The sequence below is a fragment of the Ruditapes philippinarum genome, unplaced genomic scaffold, assembly GCF_026571515.1.
Source record: "Ruditapes philippinarum isolate M1 unplaced genomic scaffold, ASM2657151v2 ctg4985_1_1_1_1, whole genome shotgun sequence".
In the NCBI taxonomy this organism is placed as follows: Eukaryota; Metazoa; Mollusca; class Bivalvia; order Venerida; family Veneridae; genus Ruditapes; species Ruditapes philippinarum.
In genome coordinates, this window is record NW_026853557.1 from 215 (window position 1) to 20781 (window position 20567).

General features: G+C 34.1%; 1 protein-coding gene across 1 annotated transcript; it reads left to right on the plus strand.

Moving 5' to 3' along the window:
* Window positions 1–351: 351 nt before the first annotated feature.
* LOC132737199 (E3 UFM1-protein ligase 1 homolog) lies at window positions 352–17604 on the plus strand (the record flags this gene model as incomplete). The annotated part of the gene is given in 13 exon segments (XM_060724457.1): window positions 352–524; window positions 1801–1965; window positions 2542–2717; window positions 3763–3933; window positions 4460–4580; window positions 8032–8287; window positions 8914–9077; window positions 9709–9839; window positions 10673–10753; window positions 11351–11442; window positions 12806–13017; window positions 15336–15455; window positions 17336–17604. Coding segments are annotated over 13 exon segments (2017 nt in total), but the record flags the coding sequence as incomplete, so codon positions are not given.
* Between the last annotated feature and the right edge of the window lie 2963 nt (window positions 17605–20567).

The window sequence follows — 20567 nt, forward strand, 5'->3', positions numbered from 1 at the left end:
TACTATAGAATTTGTGTTATTCATGAAAGATGATTTACATATAAATTGTCAGTGAAGAGAAGTTATATTATATGAAATATATCATTAATGCACTTTGAATTATTATTTAAAATGTTCTTAATATTATTAGTCACAATGTGTTAACAAACTATATCTTCTGAATGTTTCAAGTTCAAATTCATAAAATTAACAGCAAGAAGCATAAACTTACAATCGATTTTGCCGCCCCTGGCCTCTGCAGAGGATCAGACCAGTGACCCTTGGATTGCTAAGCTGATGGACAATGCTTACTTTTAGAATGTCTTTCACTTTGTTCTAGTAAAAAACAAATATTTGTTGTACATGTAAAAGCATAAAAAGGTTTTATTTTCAGAACTTGCATTCACGATTGGATACAATTATTAAAGGACAGGTAGATAGCTATGATAAAGATGTGATATTTACTGACGCCTTTATACGAAGAATGAGAGCTCAGATACGTGGAGTTTTCAGTGCTGTTACAAGGTGAATACACCATTACAAATGTTTTTTTTTTAAATTTGCTTCACTTTTAAGATTTGTAACTTGTTTATCAGGCTATGGTACAGAAATTCAAATGTGTTGTGTCAGGAACCATAGTGCTGCTAAAGCGTTGATAATTATTCTACTTTGAAAGTTGAAAAGTAGTTTAATACCTCATTTATTTGGTGTTTTTTTTCCCCTCTCTAAAAATTCAAAGTATGCAAATTATAAGAAAGTGAAGTAGCTTTTCCCCCAAAGGGCGCAATATGACATTGCCTGTGAATATTTCAAACTTGTTTGGAGAAAAGTAGGTACATAAAAATATTTTTATGTTTTAGTTCTTTATTGTTGTGAAATATACATGTATCTTACAAAAATGAGGTTGGACCAAAATAAGCTTCCAAGATACTTATATGAATATACCTTACTTATAAATATATACCTAATTTGTTTTATTTACATACTTGTTTTTACACACCTTGTTTACATACTTGTGCTTACATACCTTATATTGGGAAATCCTTTATGATGAACATAAGAGCTTTATAAAAATAAGAAAGGGAGGTAATTTTGGGTCTTTTTTTCCAAAAGAAACATGTTTTAAATATTTTTTGTTTTTCGGGCCCTATATTGGTTGGCCCTTTAAAATTCACAGTATAATTTCCCAGGAGAGGAAAAATTTCTATGTAATTAAAGAACTGCTTTTCCTTAAATGTATTTTGATCTTGTTATTTTTGTATATATTTTCATAAAATAAAAACCCTTTCCGGGTTTAAAAAATAACACCCATAGACAGGGTGAGGGAAAATGGCCCCTTTAATATAACTTTTGCCCAAATCAAAAAATTAAATGTACTCCTTTTATTCTTTTCAAAAAGATAAACTTTGGAAGAAGTAAGCTGTCTTTTCTGTTACATAGAAGAGACATATTGATATACCATGGGCAGTAGAGAAACCCTATCAATTTTAAGGTCATTTATAGGTCATGGTCACAATGAAACTTTGTTTAAAGCGTTAATTTGAGAAAGAATGAGTGTGTTAAAGTTAGGCAGTTTATCACTCCTGTATGGTAGTATGTGGCAAATGCTATTTTGCTTATATGGACTTATAGTGAAAATTTCAAAAATTACTGAATTTAAAAAGTGAACAGTGCAGACAATGATATGACAGCACAAGTGTTGACTGATACTGGTCTGCACTGGTTGTGTGGTTTGCATGGGTAAAATTAGTCACCGCCAACAGTTTAATGGTTAAGACTTTATCAAATATTAGATTTTATTACATGTACATATATACTGAGGTGACTATCCTGTATTTATAGCTATACTGGAGGAGTTAGTAAACAGTAGAGTGCTGGCAGGAACATTATCTGGTCGACAGGATAAGGCAACATATATCCCTGATATATATACAAAATCACAGAATGACTGGGTAGATAGCTTCTATAAACAAAATGGATACCTTGGTGAGTCTATTTTATGTTCACTTTCAGTTCTGGTAAAAAAACTTGTGTTGAATATATGATTCTAACCTCTGTTTGTTTCATGACTTGATATACATGCTAAATCAGTCTTTATTCATTTGTCATTTATTAGTAATTCTTAAATAATTGGTACAATTGTTTTTATTTCAATAAAAAGGAAATGTATTTTTATGCTCAAAAGGCTTTGGGTTTTTTTTATGAAAGGTCAAAAAATAATATTTAAGTTACCTTTCAGCATTTGAGCCGTGTCATGACAAAACCAACATAGTGCGTTTGCGACCAGCATGGATCCAGACCAGCCTGCGCATCCGCGCAGACTGATCAGGATCCATGCTGTTCGCTTACAAACCCTATTACAAGTAGAGAAACTGATAGCGAACAGCATGGATTCTGATCAGACTGCACGGTCTGGATCCATGCTGGTCGCAAACCCATTATGTTGGTTCTGTCATGACGCGGCTCATTTATGTAATTCAATTTTCAAGTGGTTTCTTGTTTTTACTGATACATGAAACCTGTATGAAGTGTATATTTTAAAATTATATTGTTTTATTTTAGAATATGATGCAATGAAAAGATTGGGAATCTCTGACCCAAAAGATTTTATAAAGAAGCGTTTCAAATCTGACAACCTGATTTACCTGAGTACGTGCTGCACGGGTCGTGCTATACAAGAACAAATAGAGGCTAGTGTGGAGGAGGCACTTGCTGATGGTACATGGGTGGATATCATGGTATATGTTTTATTGTAGTTTAATTTTTTATTTTACAGCTTAAGTATTTGAAGAGTAGGTAGCTATTGTACTCATGCTGGCCACACTGTCAACACTTTAGAGTGCAAGTTGGTATCTCGACACTTTAGATTAGTTTTTGAGTGCAAGTTGGTATCTCGACACTTTAGATTAGTTTTTGAGTGCAAGTTGGTATCTCGACACTTTAGATTAGTTTTTGAGTGCAAGTTGGTATCTCGACACTTTAGATTAGTTTTTGAGTGCAATTTGGTACAGTTTTCACACAGTTGTTCTTTGTGATTATTTAACATGATGGGCATAGGGAAAATAAGTCTAAGTTACCTTTTAGTTATGGCCCTTACTGTCAAGTATTTAGAATATTTGGGCACCTAATAAAAAAGGTGATTTTGAAAAATAACTTTTGTAAATACAGCAGTTTTTCAATTGTAATGTATTAACAGAGTTTCTCTATTTAACTTATTTTTGCATACATTTTATTAGATTATTAGATATGGAAATATAGCCAAAGTGTAAAGTTCACATTAAAACTAAACCATTGTATCCATTGCAGCATTATTACTAACCAAATGTTTATTTTAGTGAAAGCATTAGTGTTAGAGTATGTGACAAGGTTTTTCTTGCTGAACATACAGAATTATACATGATACTGCCATTGTATAAGTTTTTGCATAATTGTTTGCCTCACCGTTAAAGAAATAATGATTTATAGTTTGTCTGTTTTGAAGAAAAAGTCAACCTATTATAATCACTGCAGCATCTTTGTTGTTGTCTTGCAGACAATTTAATGTAGCCAGTTATTCGAACATTTAAAAGTTGTCAGCATAAAATTTGGAATACTTGCTTATCATGACACATTTCAGTTGCTAGGCAAGGGGCATTATTCTGAAATAATTATTTTTGGAGTTATGCCCTTTTTAACATAGCATTTTAACAGACAAACATTAACACCGCATGCAGTGCTCTTATTCCAGGCTGATATATATTTAATACTGTAATACAGCAGGTTCTTATTGTGTGTTTTTTTCAGCCATTACTACCATCCGTGTTTAGTCCAAAAGATGCGAACACAATTCTAACAGGATGTTTAAAGGGTCATTCCGGGGCCATGGTGTGTTGTGATACTATTGTAGCTAGTGATAAACTCATCTCACAGTGTTCTAAACCATTCCCTCAATTAATGGCAGTCAAAGCCGAGAAGGTAATTTAATACAACATTTTTTTTTTCAGTGTAAAAACATAATGAAATTCATACAGCTTTAATGCAAAATATATGAAAAATTAAATTGACACAGTATCGATCATATGGCGACGTTCCAGCTTTACTGGTGGAGGTAGACCTCCAGTACCCTTCCTTGAATTATTAACAGATATCCGAGTAGAACCATCGACGTTTCGTAAGCTAGCTGGATAGCTTCCTCACATGAAAGAATCCAAAGTCCCTGTCGGGATTCGAACCCACAGCGGTGAGGAGCAAGTGGTTTGAATGAATGACCTTAACCACTTGGCTTTATGTAAAGTTTAATTTGTGAGAAAAAATTTAAAGTGAGCTGATAAAAATGTATTGCAAAATTGTTATATTTTTTTGATGGTCAAGTCATTACTATAGTAACAGGAATATACATGCTATAAAACCTGGTTTATCAATTATACAATTACATACATATCTATATAATGTATAACTTGAAAGAAGTGTTCAATGGATATATGATGAATTATTTGTCTAGGATGCTAAAAGTCATCCTGTGTTTAGAGGGGTCGCAGAAGCAGGAGATCCAGGAGCCTCTAAGTCAGAAGGGGGTAACACGAAGGAAGATAGGAAAGATCAGAGACGGAAAAAAGCAGCAAGTAGGTGGATTTATGTGTGATTGTATAGTGCTAGATTAGTGCAGGGTCTTTCAAATAGAATGGTCTGGAAACACACTCTGTAAACTCTTCTCGCTACAATTAAACCTGTCTCGGTATAACTTGATATAGTTTGTTATACGCAAATTATGTAAGTGTTCAAGAAAAGGGGGAATATAAAATACAAGAGCAAAAATGACAATTTTAACAACAAAATGTCATTTAAAAATCTTTAAACTTGTGAAAAAATGATAAATATTTCAGAAAATGATGTTTTTTAATTTGTTGAAAAACATAGACTGCTTGTTCAGAATATATAATAAATGACATCTCCTCATAAACCACTAAGCCAATTTCATCCAAACTTCACAGGAATGTTCCTTTGGTGGTCACCTTTAAAAATTGTTCAAAGAATTTAATTCCATGCAGAACTCTGGTTGCCATGGCAACCAAAAGAAAAAACTTTAAATATCTTCTTTTAAAGAACCAAAAGAGCTAGAGCTTAGATATTTGGCATGAAACATCTTCTAGTGAGTGTCTTCCAAGTTTGTTCAAATAAAAGCCCTGGGGTCAAGATTGGCCCCGCCCCAGGGGGTCATTGATTTTCCCTATATGCATTTAGTAAAAACTTAAAAAATCTTCTTTTAAAGAACTCAAAGAGCTAGAGTTAAGATATTTAGCATGAAACATGTTCTAATGGGTGTCTACCAAGTTTATTCAAATAAAAGCCCTGGGGTCAAAATTGGCCCCGCCCCAGGGGGTCATTGATTTTCCTTATATGTACATGTATAGCAAAAACTTAAAAAATCTTCTTTGAAAAAACCCAAATAGCTAGAGTTTAGATATATAGCATGAAACATCTTCTAGTGAGTGTCTACAAAGTCTGTTCAAATAAAAGCCCTGGGGTCAAAATTGGCCCTGCCCCGGGGGTCATTGATTTTCCTTATATGTGTATAGCAAAAACTTTAAAATCTTCTTTGAAAAAACCCAAATAGCTAGAGTTTAGATATTAAGCATGAAACATCTTCTAGTAAGTGTCTACAAAGTTTGTTCAAATAAAAGCCCTGGGGTCAAAACTGGCCCCGCCGAGGGGTGTCATTGTTTTTAACTATATGTGTATAGTAAAAACTTAAAAAATCTTTTTTTAGCTCGACTTTTCTATGAAAAGGGGAGCTATCCTACTCGCCCCGGCGTCGGCGTCGGCGTCACACCTTGGTTAAGTTTTTCGTACCACCCCACTTTATTTCAGAAGTATTACAAGTATGGCTTTGAAACTTACCATACTTGTTCACCATCATAACCTCCATCTACAGACAAGAGTACATAACTCTGTCAAGGTTTTTGACAGAATTATGGCCCTTTTTTGACTTAGAAAGTGTATTGAGCTTGGTTAAGTTTTTTGTACCACCTCACTTTATTTCAAAACCATTGGAGGTATTGCTTTGAAACTGACCATACTTGTTTACCATCACGACCTTCATCAACAGACAAGAGGACATAACTCTGTCAAGGTTTTTGACAGAATTATGCCCCTTTTTGACTTAGAAAATACATTGAATATGGGTAAAATCCACTTATTGCCTTAACCCTTTGAGATATTGCTTTGAAACTTTAAATGCTATTTCACATCATTACCCCCATCTGTACGCAAGAGAAGGTAACTCTGTCAAGGATTTGTTTTAAAAATTAAGGCCTTTTATCGACTTAGAATCTTGGTTAAGTTTAAGTTGCTGCAGTGTTCAAGGGTATCACACAATTCAGTAAAATAATTCTTCACTAAATATCTTAATGCTCATGGCCATTGTTCACTTTAAAAATACAGAGATTCTTGTATTGCCTTTTACTGCAAAAACTTTTTTTATTGGCAAGCAATAAAAAAGTCGAGCGCGCTGTCTTACGGACAGCTCTTGTTTAAAAACCCAATTAGCTAGAGCTTAGATGTTTAGCATGAAACATCTTATGGGTGTCTACCAAGTTTGTTCAAATAAAAGCCCTTAGGTTAAAATTGGCCCTGGCCGGGGGGGGGGGGGGGAGAAGGGAGGGGGGGAGGGAATGGGGTGGAGGAGGTCATTTTTTTCATTATATGTGTGTAGTAAAAACTTAACATCATGAAACATCTTCTAATGGGTGTCTTCCAAGTTTGTTCAAATAAAAGCCCTGGGGTTTAAACTGGCCCCGCTCTGGGGGCCTATATACAGGTGAGCGACCTCAGGGCCATCATGGCCCTCTTGTTTATTGACAGTTGTATTTCATATTTGGTAGGAAGATAACTTGCATGGTATTCTTCCTTTGGATGGAGTAAGGGGTCAGTTGGGTCAAGGTCACAAGTGCTAAAAATAGATTTTTACACTTTTGCCCATACAGCCTTTATTTATTGACAGATGTATTTCATATTTGGTAGGAAGGTAACTTACATGGTATTCTTCTTTTGGATAGAGTTAGGGGTCAGTTTGGTCAAGGTCACCAGTGCTCAAAATAGATTTTTACACTTTTGCCCATACAGCCTTTATTTAATGACAGATGTATTTCATATTTGGTAGGAATCTAACTTGCATGAAGTTAAATATTTTTCAACTTCACAAGTCAGAGCAATGACTTGGCAACTTATATTTTTCACAATTACAGAATGCCATGACTTGGTCAAGCTATAAAACTTGTGTTTACAATTTTTTGGCGATTTTTCTGTCCATAACTGAGTGAATGGGTAAACATTTTTTGAAGTATTGCTACTGACAAGAATCTGAGCCGGGGGCATTTGTGTTTAACAAACACGTTCTTGTTTTTTATTGATTTAACAAAACATTATCTTATAATTTGATTTTTGAATGGTGATGTGCTATGCTAGATCACGGTCAGTAGATAACCCAATCACGTGACTCAACCGAGACAGCTTTTTTCGTAAAATTGGTCCGTATCCAGACCATTCTATTTGAAAGACCCTGATTAGTGTAACAAACTTCATATATCATTCAGTCTTGTCATTGAACATGCTAAATACAGTATCAATTATTACTTCCCAGTGAAATGTTTGGCTGTTGAAATTACATTATTATATACATGTATGAAAGCTCTACAGAATGCTTTAATTGGGAACATTCTCATTTTGGTATTTAAATTATAATGTAAAAGATAAGGCAAGATTTGACAAAAAAGCATAAAAAAGGAATATCAGTTTTATAAATGATGTGATATTTATTTGTAATATTTATTATTTATTTTGGTGAAATGATCAGGTTTCAGTTTTTTACTTTGCAAAAGTAAAATCTGTCATTGTTTATACATTAGTCAGTTTACACTAAGGTAGAAAAGCAAAGAATGTCAGACTTTGAATTGAAATAGCTAGTAAAATAAGATAAAAAAAAAACTGCTAAAAATAATAATACAGTTTTGCTTAAAGATGAATTTTACTGCCTTGGTGTTTTCCCATATTTTATTTTGTACTATTTATTCACAGCTGGAAGTGGCAGTACAAAATCTGGTGGAGGAACTCAGGGACGTGAAATCAAAACCAAGGCTGTGAAGAAAAAAGGTTATAAAGGTCGTGACCATGACAACGACTCTGATGAAGAAATTGTCGCCAAACCAAAGTCAAGGTCAACAGAGATAGAGTTCATGACCTTGGAAGAGATTGAAGAAGTGCTACAAAAAGATGATATTCTGAGAGATTGTCCTGAAGAACTAGTCACAGAAATTGCTCAACAGTTGATAAGGTAATTCGGATTTTTAGTGAGGACTGACTTAGTTTAAATATATTTATTTTAGCTTGATTGCGAGACAAATTCTTGTAACATATAATAACCACTTTAGAGTCCACTTCCTGGAACTTAACAGTACTGGGGTCATATGAAGAAACATGGTTGTGACTCAACTATTGGGCTTGAACTCATGAACCCTGGGTTGAGAGGCAGACACCTTAACCATATGGCCACTGAACTTGAAAAGATATCCCCAGGATGTCCCTAAATGCCTGAATATGTTTATATAATGATGATGGGATGTTATGAGTTAATTTCAAACAAGTCAGATCTTAGGTAAGGTAGCACTTGACTTTAGTTATATAGATAAGATGCTTGATTGATAGACACTATGTTTTTGCTTTGGTAAATGTTTAAGAAATTCTAACCGGAAGATGACAGCTTCTGTTGGAAATAAGCCTTGAAGTTTTACGCTTGGGGTATGAGATAAACCCATATTACTGCTAGTTTTAGCAATTTTAACAGAGTTTTCTATCATGTTTCTGATAAACACAAGTCTTAGCTGAACTGAACATCAACTATGTGTGAAATGAGATAAACTACTTTACAAATATAATAGATTTTGAACGCTTTTTTTTCAGGCCTCTCACCAAACAATATCAAGATGTAGCCAAATCAATTTTCCTGCAAACTTCTGGGGCATCTAGTCATGAAAGGAAGAAAACCCATGTGGAAATGAAAGAAAAATTGGTTGGCTTATGGACAAACGCTAGGTTATTTGAAAAGGGATTAAAACTATTTAGTGGTAAGAATAAATACATGAGCTGTGTCACGACAAAACCAACGTAATGCGTTTGCGACCAGCATGGATCCAGACCAGCCTTCGCATCCGCGCAGTCTGATCAGGATCCACACTGTTCGCTTACAAACCCTATAACAAGTAGAGAAACTGATAGCGAACAGCATGGATCCTGATTAGACTGCGCGGATACGCTGGCTGGTCTGGATCTATGCTGGTCGCAAACGCATTACGTTGTCATGACGCGGCTCAAATACATTTTTTTAGGAAATCATATTATGCAACTAACACTTTTGATAAGATTTAGATATGACAAGTACAGATTAGAAATTGAATTAAATATGAGAATATTTACAAGAGAGAATGCAGATTTTACCTACGCTGTCATCATATCAAGTCACACAGTCGTGCATTTAATGGGAACAAAGATTGTTTTACAGATTTTAACCTATTATACCTTGACTAGTTTTCTCTATATTTGAGCATGAAAAGGGATATACAGGAAGAAAATATAACAGATATCATATTGTTCATAAGATAATATAATATGGTTTGTCATAACTTCTCATTACTTTTGTATGGTTTTAAATGTAGTATGAGCAGATATATGTAAAGATTTTATCACACCATATTTCAGAAGAGACACAGACAAATTTAGTGCGGCATTTATTACGGACAGTATGTACAGATATAACTAATTTAGTCCTGAATTCTGTAGCCACAGATCATATGTTATCTGTAGCTGATGAAACACTGTTTACAAATGAGGTAAAATATATTTGATACACTTCATTGAGAAACAAATTAAATAATTTTCTGTCAAGGGAGTCTTTCATAAGTAAAATTGAAAAATTTATGAGCTATTTTCATACAATACTTTTTACAGTATAGACATATTCAGAGGGTTATGCAGCAAAAAAAAATATCTCATGGATTCTTTACCTACATCTCTACATGTGAGTGTTGTACTTGTGCAACACTGCCTATTTAATTTAATATTTGTGATATACAAAAGGAACGATTATATGACTATTTTCGAGCTGTATTGGTTAATGAAGATGTCCAGTGTACATTTTCTATATGCATTATTTCTGACTAACACCTTTCAAAAGCTAGCTGGATAGCTTCTGCACTTGATAGAGTCTAAGTCCTGGATGGGATTCGAACCCACAACAGTTATAGGCAAGTGATTTGAATTTGGTAGTCTTAACCACTCGGCGAAAGAGTGCACAGCAAATATACAACTTATTACATGTTTAATGATAATTACTCAATCGAAATTTAACTCTTGAGATTGTCCTTTACAATTAGATAATTCCTGTTTTACTCATATAACTCTTAAGACAAAATTTTTTTAACATTGTTCTCAGATTGCAGTGTTCAGATTATCTGGAATATTTATATATATACATGTATGCTTGGAGTATTTCTGAACTTGGAGAAAAAAGCAAAACAACAAATAAACTTGTAAAAATATCCCACACTATTCTGAATCTTAACTCTAGAAATATACATAGCAGATATCTTAATATGTATACTATTACATGTATTATATATAGAGTGTAGGGAACAGATTATATATTGGTTATTATATTTTACAGAGTCGTGCCAAACTTATAGGAAAGTTACCTGGTGATATTCAAGGGGAGTTACTCAAATTAAACAGCTCATTAAATGGAAAGGTATGTCTATAAATTTGAATTGTCAATTTAATACTGTTATTATAATACAGTGATCATTCATTGACAACTTTAATTATTCTAATTCTGTTTAACAGATGAGAGTTGTCTTTTGGATACATAAATTTGCTAAGGGAATTTTAAGCCTTACATTGACAAGTGTAATATGAAGAACAAGAAATGCTGTGAAATCCTGACAAAATCTAAGAACAGTTTGTTGGAGTAATGAATTTATATCAATCGTTGTTTATGTTTATGTAAAGATTTCTTGATACATCCTGAATGCACTAATAAACTTTTGTTTTCCCTTGTGACTTATGGGTTGAGGCATCAGAATTGAAGCCATCGTTTATCTCTGTGTGATCGTAAGAGGCTTCTAAATGGGTTCAAATAACTGGAGTCTATGTATCTTTTAGCTCAAGCAGATGAGGTGTTTTGACCCATCGTGTTGTTCTAAGTTTGTAACAACCAAGGTCAGCCAAAATCATCTTTCCTGTATCAAGGCCATGTAACCTAAATTGTATTGATGTGCATTAATACCAAACATAATAATAATGATATAAATTTTTGTTTTAAATAAAAACTGAACTATAATTTCAGTCTCTGGATGATTTTTTCAACACGTTAGATATTTTATGTGGGGCTTCACATTTAAGTATAATATTAAAGAAACCAGACAAGAAGAAAGAAAGGTACAGTATATATGATGTATTATCTGTTATCATTGTTGTGAACGATCTTTGTTTTAATTATGTTGCAGACTTGCTTCATTCTTGTATTCCAGTTTTATGAAACTAAGTTAAGAAAACATTTTGCCTTGTCAGTATATATTTTACATTTATAGCAAAACAAAATAACCTTTAATTAATTAAAGCATGTGTTTTTGTAGACATAAAGGATTTATTGACTTCATTATTTGGAGTATTATTCCTGGATTTGATTCAGTAACTTGATAATTTGACTGAAAACAGTAACAAGCATTATTTAAGAAATAATATATCCGAAATAGTGATTTTATTGCTTTATAAAATGGAGTTGGGATGCGAGGAATTACATCAGGAGGGCGTAGTCCGAGTGATATAATGATGTGCATGCGAACAACAATGATTTTATCAAGCTATCAAATCACTGATTTGGATATATAACAATGTTTTATTTCGATTCTAACACATCATCAAAAAATAAATACTGCCGAACCTGACATTAAACTAAATTGCGCCGGATTTGTTTCTGTACTTATTTTCAGTGCTTCCCATTTTTTGCGGTTACATCACATGTCTAAATATAGAACGTCAACAGAGATTTTATTGCATAATAACACACACTTTTGGTCCTTCTATGTTCAATAGGAAAAAATCTGGGTTGTGTTAGAATAAGTATTATTTAAACTCTACATCTTGTATGAGTGTAATACAAAAGCTTTAGATTTAATATAACTTGGTACTACATGTATGTACTTACAATGGAACGCTGAAATTGGAACTTGCCTTAACCCTTGTGGCTAAGGGATTACCTTTAAAGGTTGACACATCAGTATTTTAGCCCTGTGTGATTGTAAGACGCGACTTAATGAGTTCGAATAACTGGGGTCTATGCATCCCTTTGCTCCAGCAGCTGAGATGGTTTTGACTCCTAGTATTGCTTTAAATTTGTAACACCCAAGGTTTGCCAAAATCTTCTTTCCTGTTTCGGCACCATATGACCTAAATTGTGTTCTTCCCCAATAAAATCCAAACAGACAAACTTACTACTGTGGGTTTAAATTATGCAAGGCTGTATTCTTTCATGTGAGAAAACTTTTCAGCTAGCTTATAGAAGATTGGTGGTTCTTCTTAAGAGGCAAAAATGTGTCCTGAAAAGTCTTCTTCAATAAGTAAAGGTAGAAAAGCACCATATGAAATTTGTAGCACAAGTAGCGTTGTTTTGACTTAACACAAAAATAACCTGAAACTCATTAGTATGTAATCTATGAGGATTTTAGATGTGAAAATTATTAACATTTCTTAAATTTCATTTCCATGGCAATAATAGTTTTGATTTAAATTGACATTACAGGCAGTTAACATTCAGTCATAGACAAGCACTATGTGAACAGTTAACCAATGAGACAGATGCCGCCATGACGTTACATCTTGCTTGCGTTATTTTGTTCCATAAGTTCACTCAGTCTATCATACATGTGCCTGGTAAATGTGTACCACAGGTTGTCTTGTTCCTAAAGGACCATATTGAACCAGAGAAGTTCAAGGAGTTAACCACACTTCAAGGTATTTATTATCATGCTTTTAGATTGTGAGTTACGTTAGATTTATTAAATTTTGAAACAAAACAAGGTGGTTATTGAAAAATTTGTAGAAACAATTTTGCTGTCAGGGCAAGGTAGAGGGTTGTCTTAAAAAGGACTGGGGATTACATTTGAATATTCAAAATTAGTTTTTAATGGAATAAGGGGATCTGAATTGGTAGTTATTTTCTATAATGTAGGAGCAAGCAGTATATGGAAATTTGTGTAGTTTTAGAAGGGATTCCTTATTACGGAATGTTCTTATTATACCCCCAAAAACGAAGTTTGGGGGGGTATATAGGAGTCACCCGGTGGTCGGTCGGGCGGTCGGTCGGTCGGTCCAGACGTCCGTTGCATTTTCCTTGTCCGGGGCATAACTTGAAAACTACTGGTTGGAATTCAAAACAACTTCATACAATTGTCAAACACAATAAGGGGAAGTGCAGTGCACAAGAACCATAACTCTATCTAAAGTAATTACAGAGTTATTGCCCTTTGTTACTTTTCCATTGCTTTCTTTTGTCCGGACCATAAGTTGAAGACTAATGGTTGGAATTCAATATAACTACATACAATGGTCAAGCACATTGAGAGGAAGTGCAGTGCACAAGAACCATAACTCTATCTTGACTAATTACAGAGTTATTGCCCTTTGTTACTTTTCCTTGTCCGGGGCATAACTTGAAAATTACTGGTTGGAATTCAAAACAACTACATACAATTGTCAAACACAGTAAGGGGAAGTGCAGTGCATAAGAACCATAACTCTATCTAAAGTAATTACAGAGTTATTGCCCTTTGTTACTTTTCCATTGCTTTCTTTTGTCCGGAGTATAACTTGAAGACTAATTGTTGGAATTCATTATAACTTCATACAATGGTCAAGCACATTGAGAGGAAGTGCAGTGCACAAGAACCATAACTCCATCTTGACTAATTACAGAGTTACTGCCCTTTGTTACTTTTCCATTGCTTTTTTTTGTCCGGAGCATAACTTGAAGACTAATGGTTGGAATTCAATATAACTTCATACAATGGTCAAGCACATTGAGAGGAAGTGCAGTGCACAAGAACCATAACTCCATCTTGACAAAGTTATTGCCCTTTGTTACTTTTCCTTGTCCAGAGCATAACTTGATTGTTGGAATTCATTATAACTTCATACAATGGTCAAGCACATTGAGAGGAAGTGCAGTGCACAAGAACCATAACTCCATCTTGACTAATTACAGAGTTACTGCCCTTTGTTACTTTTCCATTGCTTTTTTTTGTCCGGAGCATAACTTGAAGACTAATGGTTGGAATTCAATATAACTTCATACAATGGTCAAGCACATTGAGAGGAAGTGCAGTGCACAAGAACCATAACTCCATCTTGACAAAGTTATTGCCCTTTGTTACTTTTCCTTGTCCAGAGCATAACTTGAAAACTACTGTTTGGAATTCAATACAACTTCATACAGTTGTCAAGGACATTAAAAGGAAGTGCAGTGCATAAGAGCCATAACTCCATTTTGACAAAATACAGAGTTACTGCCTTTTGATACTTTTCCTTGTCTGGAGCATAACTTAAAACGTACTGGTTGAAATTCAAAACAACTTCATACAATGGTCAAGCACAAAAAGAGGTAGTGCAGTGCACAAGAACTATAACTCCATCTTCAGTATTTATAGAGTTATTGCCCTTTGTTCCTTTTCTTTGTCTTTCTGGACTTATTACAGAGTAATTCAATAAAACTTCATCAATGGCCAACCACATTGAAAGAAAATGCAATATACAAGAACCACAACTATCTTTAATTGCCCACAACCATAACTCTATATTTCAATTCTTTTACAAGGTATTCTGTTACTAGTAACATCCTCATTTCCGAAGCAGTCTTGTGGGGGTATTAATCACATTTAGTGATAGTTCTAGTTAAATGTGGTCTAATGAACACATAACTCAATCTACAGTTGATTAATACATAAACTTTGGGATGCTAAATAAGGGAAAGAGATATTTTTATGAAAAGAAACCATTAAATGTGGGAAATGAATATTCGAAAAATCCTGATTCATTTCTGGCCTTAGTTTTAATATTTGCTTCTTGTAAAAATGGTATACATTTGTCACATTCTTTTCTGTGTTAGACACCATTTCTTCAGATTATAGTTTCTTTATACTTGGTTTTAAAGAATGTGTATTCGCTGCATAAATGATATAAAAATAGATGACAATATGCCAAAATATGGCACAATAAGAAAATCATGGCATAGGTATAATGTGTGAGATGTTGAACATATTACAATGTCTGTACAGTGCATTTGCTGATACTACTTGAGAAGGAAGGTAACCCTGATCTAACACGGCTTGATTTGTACAACACATTAATTCAGCAACTACAGGCAGGAAAATATTCATCACTAGGCAACTTACGAGGTCATTTTATAGTATTTCTCCATGCACTAGCAGTATACAACATATCTGTATACAATCATAGATTTCTTTTCTTTTCATTCCAATGTGTATAATATATAATCTTCCTTATATATATACTTACCTTCACTTATTGCAAGAGGTAGAAAAAAAACATACACCTTCAAAAGTTTGCTGTTGATTTCACATTCATCCTGTGTTTGATGTTCTGCCAGATAGAGCTCTAAGATAGCCTCCACATTTCCTCCTTTACAAAACTTCTACATTTCCCCCCTTACAGAGCCTCCACATTTCCTCCTTTACAAAACTTCTACATTTCCTCCCTTACAGAGCCTCCACATTTCCTCTTTTAGAGAACTTCCAAACTCCCTCTCTTAGATACTTATATGCACAGTAGGTTGTGTGCATCATCACTTGGGCTGTTGAATTATCTAGCAGTGTTAAACTGGACACATAATACCTGAGGCTCTGTTCTTTTTACAATGATCAATAACTACAACTTGTTTGACTCTTAACCAAGTGATTGTGATTTAGAGCGTTTTTTAGGGTTTCCTTGATGGATTTTATTATTACACAAATATTGGCTAGTTTAGAGAATATATTGGTGTTTGCTGAAAGCATTTGTTTCAGTTCTTTATTACTATAACAAATAGATTTGTATCATAGTTTGGGGACCTTTTCTGTTGAAAATGTGTCAAGAGTTAAATCGTATACACATACAGTCATGCACAGTGCTTTAACTGGAGTGCAGGTATTAGTTACCCACACTCCATAGCCTGATCATTGATTGGCTTATTTTTCCCTGGGGTTTTCATAATGTGACGACTGAGAAATAAGGATAGAAATATCATATTCAAGTGCTCGTTCATTGGAAACTTTTTTCTGGGGTTTCATATTATGACAACAGGGAATGTGTTTTTATTTTTGTCTATGATACAAAAGAGAAAGAACATCAAAACACTCAGCAATCTGATTTATACATGGGGGGTTAAGCCCTCTTATTACAAATCAGATAGCCTCACGTTTCGATGCTCTTTCTATTACTTTTAAAAACTAATTTAAGTCTGTGTACAATTCTAAATATTTGTAAAAAAAAATCATATTTATAAACTTTTGTGACATGTTTGAATTTTTGTAAAATTTAGGATTAACTTAAAAGTTTGTTTTACTTCAAAAAATGTTCATGTCCACCATATTGCAGTTAAATAAAAATAGCAGGGATATTTATGTATGTTTATTTTAACCCTTACCCTGGCTAGCACTGGAAGTGATAGGCCTTCACCACTACTTTAAAGCCTGGCCAACATGCACATTGCCAAATTGTAATAATGATATACAGGACTATTTTCATTATATTACTAAAAGTACTCCTGACCATCAAAGTTTTAGTCAATGATTTAGAGCAATAACATCTATGTTAATCTGCCATATCTATAGATTGTGCTTTGTATGCAAATTAGCACATGTTCAATTTACCACAGTTTCATCAATGACACGGGTTCAGAGCAGACTAGTATACATGGTATTTTCAGGAGATGACCTTGTAGCCCTAAATTCTATTTATATATATACTAAAAAGTTTTAACTAATGGGACATGGCAGTTTTCTCTGTGTTATTTTTCTGTAACTTTTGTAAGTGAACTTTGTATTAATACCCTTTATTTTCCTTACCCTTCATTTGTACTAGACCATAGATAGATTAGATTGAACCTGTTAAAATTTCCATTCTAACTGTAAATTAGTAACTTTATCACATTGAAACAAATATTGTACATGTAAAAATTAAAATTTGTTTATGTTACATCAACCAATTTTTATGTATAAATGGTTTATTTTCAGAAAAATGTACAAATTTGCCATTGAATATTTATATATATTTATAGACCTTGTGATAGCTCAACTGCAGAGACAACAGTCAGCAGAAAATGGTGAAAGTGAGGATGTGAAGGTCATTGAAGAATCTATAAATAAAGTCAAGGACATTGCCATGACAACCAAAAAATCTACACAAGCCAATGCAGCTGCTGCAGAAGATTGAACTATTAAAAATTTAAGATAAAAGATTGATTAAAAATATATGATCAATGAAATATGTTGGCAATGTGACTGAAATCTACAGAGAATCTACAAGAGTTGAAGCATACTTGAATTGTGTAAATTTTGTAGATAAAATTTTTGTGACAGTGATCATTTACTTGTCTAATAACCAAAATGATGATGCTAAATCAGATGAGAGTCATGTACATTGAGTTTTTACTCTCCACTATTTGTGCATTTTTACCCCCCAAAAAATAGAGTAAGTAAGAAAAAACAAAACCAATAAGTAAAAAAAAAACAATTTAAGATTTGGTAAAACAAGCCTGGCAAAAAAAACAAACAATAAAACTGACAGCTATTTGACAACATTGTTAAGTACAAAATGTGCGTTGATTTTTTAGCTCACCTGTCACAAAGTGACAGGGTGAGCTTTTGTGATCGCTTTTTGTCTGGCGTTCGTCCGGCGTCCGTAAACTTTTACTTTAAACGACATCTCCTCATAAACCACTAAGCCAATTTCATCCAAACTTCACAGGAATGTTCCTTTGGTGGTCACCTTTAAAAATTGTTCAAAGAATTTTAATTCCATGCAGAACTCTGGTTGCCATGGCAAACGAAAGAAAAAACTAAACTTTAAATATCTTCTTTTAAAAACCCAAAGAGCTAGAGCTTAGATATTTGGCATGAAACATCTTCTAGTGGTGTCTACCAAGTTTGTTCAAATAAAAGCCCTGGGGTCAAAATTGGCCCCGCCCCAGGGGGTCATTGATTTTCCCTATATGCATATAGTAAAAACTTAAAAAATCTTCTTTTAAAGAACCCAAAGAGCTAGAGCTAAGATATTTAGCATGAAACATATTCTAATGGATGTCTACCTAGTTTGTTCAAATAAGAGCCCTGGGGTCAAAATTGGCCCTGCCCCAGGGGGTCATTGACTTTCCTTAAATGTGTATAGCAAAAAATTAAAATCTTCTTTGAAAAAAACCAAATAGCTTGAGTTTAGATACTAAGCATGAAACATCTGCTAGTGAGTGTCTACCAAGTTTGTTCAAATAAAAGCTCTGGGGTCAAAATTGGCCCCGCCCCGGGGTCATTCATTTTCCTTATAATTTTATTGTGTCGCCTTGAAAAGGTGACATATAGGGGTTACTTTTGTCGGCGGTGTCGGCGGCGGCGTCGGCGTCGGCGTCCCCTAAAGCTTGTCCGGAGCATAACTCAGTCACTATAAGTCTGATTGACTTCAAACTTGGTATGCATGCTTCTTTCAATAACCCGAAGTGCAGTGCACAAGGACCGGTACTCTGCAGTTCTTATTTTTTGAGTTATTGCCCTTTGTTAATTTTCATACTTTAATTTTGTCCGGGCCATTTCTCTTCAACTAAAAAAGCTATGGACTTGAAACTTCATAGGATGATAGATCTCATTATTAAGAAGTGCAGTGCACAAGAACCAGTACTCTGCACTTCCTAATTTTTGAGTTATTGCCCTTTGTTAATTTTCATACTTTATTTTTGTCCGGGCCATTTCTCCTAATGTATAAAAGCCATGGACTTGAAACTTCATAGGATGATAGGTCTCATTAAGAAGAAGTGCAGTGCACAAGAACTGGTACTCTGCATTTCTTATTTTTTGAGTTATTGCCCTTTGTTTATTTTCATACTTTAATTTTGTCCGGGCCATTTCTCCTTAAGTATAAAAGCTATGGACTTGAAACTTCATAGGATGATAGATCTCATTATTAAGAAGTGCAGTGCACAAGAATCGGTACTCTGCATTTCTTAATTTTTGAGTTATGGCCCTTTGTTAATTTTCATACTTAATTTTTGTCTAGGCCATTTCTCAGAAAGTATAAAAGTTATGGACTTGAAACTTCATAGGATGATAGATCTCATTAAAAAGAAGTGCAGTGCATAAGAACTGATACTCTGCATTTCTTATTTTTGAGTTATTGCCCTTTGTTGATTTTCTTACTTTATTTTTGTCCTGGTCATTTCTCCTCAAGTATGAAAGCTATGGACTTGAAACATCATAGAATGATAGATCTTATTGATAAGAAGTGCAGTGTACAGAAATTGCTGCTCTGCACTTATTATTTTTTTAGTTATTGCCCTTTGTTATTTTTCATATTTCATTTTTGTCCTGGCCATTTCCCCTAAACTACATTGTTCACAAGGCGACACATCCGACTCGCGGAGTTCTAGTGTGTATAACAAAAACTTAAAAAAATCTTTTTTGAAAAAACTCAAATAGCTTAAGTTTAGATATTAAGCACAAAGCATCTTCTAGTCAGTGTCTACAAAGTTTGTTCAAATAAAAGCCCTGGGGTCAAAATTGGCCCCGCCCCGGGGGACATTGATTTTCCTTATATGTGTATAGCAAAAACCCGAATAACTAGAGTTAAGATATCAAGCATGAAACATCTTCTAATGGATGTCTACCAAGTTTGTTCAAATAAGAGCCCTGGGGTCAAAACCGGCCCCGCTCCGGGGGTCATTGATTTTCGTTATATGTGTATAGCAAAAACTTAAAAAATCTTCTTTGAAAAAAACCAAATAGCTAGAGTTTAGATACTAAGCATTAAACATCTTCTAGTGAGTGTCTACCAAGTTTGTTCAAATAAAAGCTCTGGGGTCAAAATTGGCCCCGCCCTGGGGGTCATTCATTTTCCTTATAAGTGTATAACAAAAGCTTAAAAATCTTTTTTGAAAAAACTCAAATAGCTAAAGTTTAGATATTAAGCACGAAGCATCTTCTAGTGAGTGTCTACAAAGTTTGTTCAAATAAAAGCCCTGGTGTCAAAATTGGCTCCGCCCCAGGGGACATTGATTTTCCTTATATGTGTATAGCAAAAACTTAAAAATCTTCTTTGAAAAAACCCGAATAGCTAGAGTTTAGATATTAAGCATGAAACATTTTCTAGTAAGTGTCTACAAAGATAGTTCAAATAAGAGCCCTTGGGTCAAAACTGGCCCTGCCCCAGGTGTGTCATTGTTTTAAACTATATGTGTAAAGAAAGAACTTGACCAGCTAGACCTTAGATGTTTAGCATGAAACATCTTCTAATGGGTGTCTACCAAG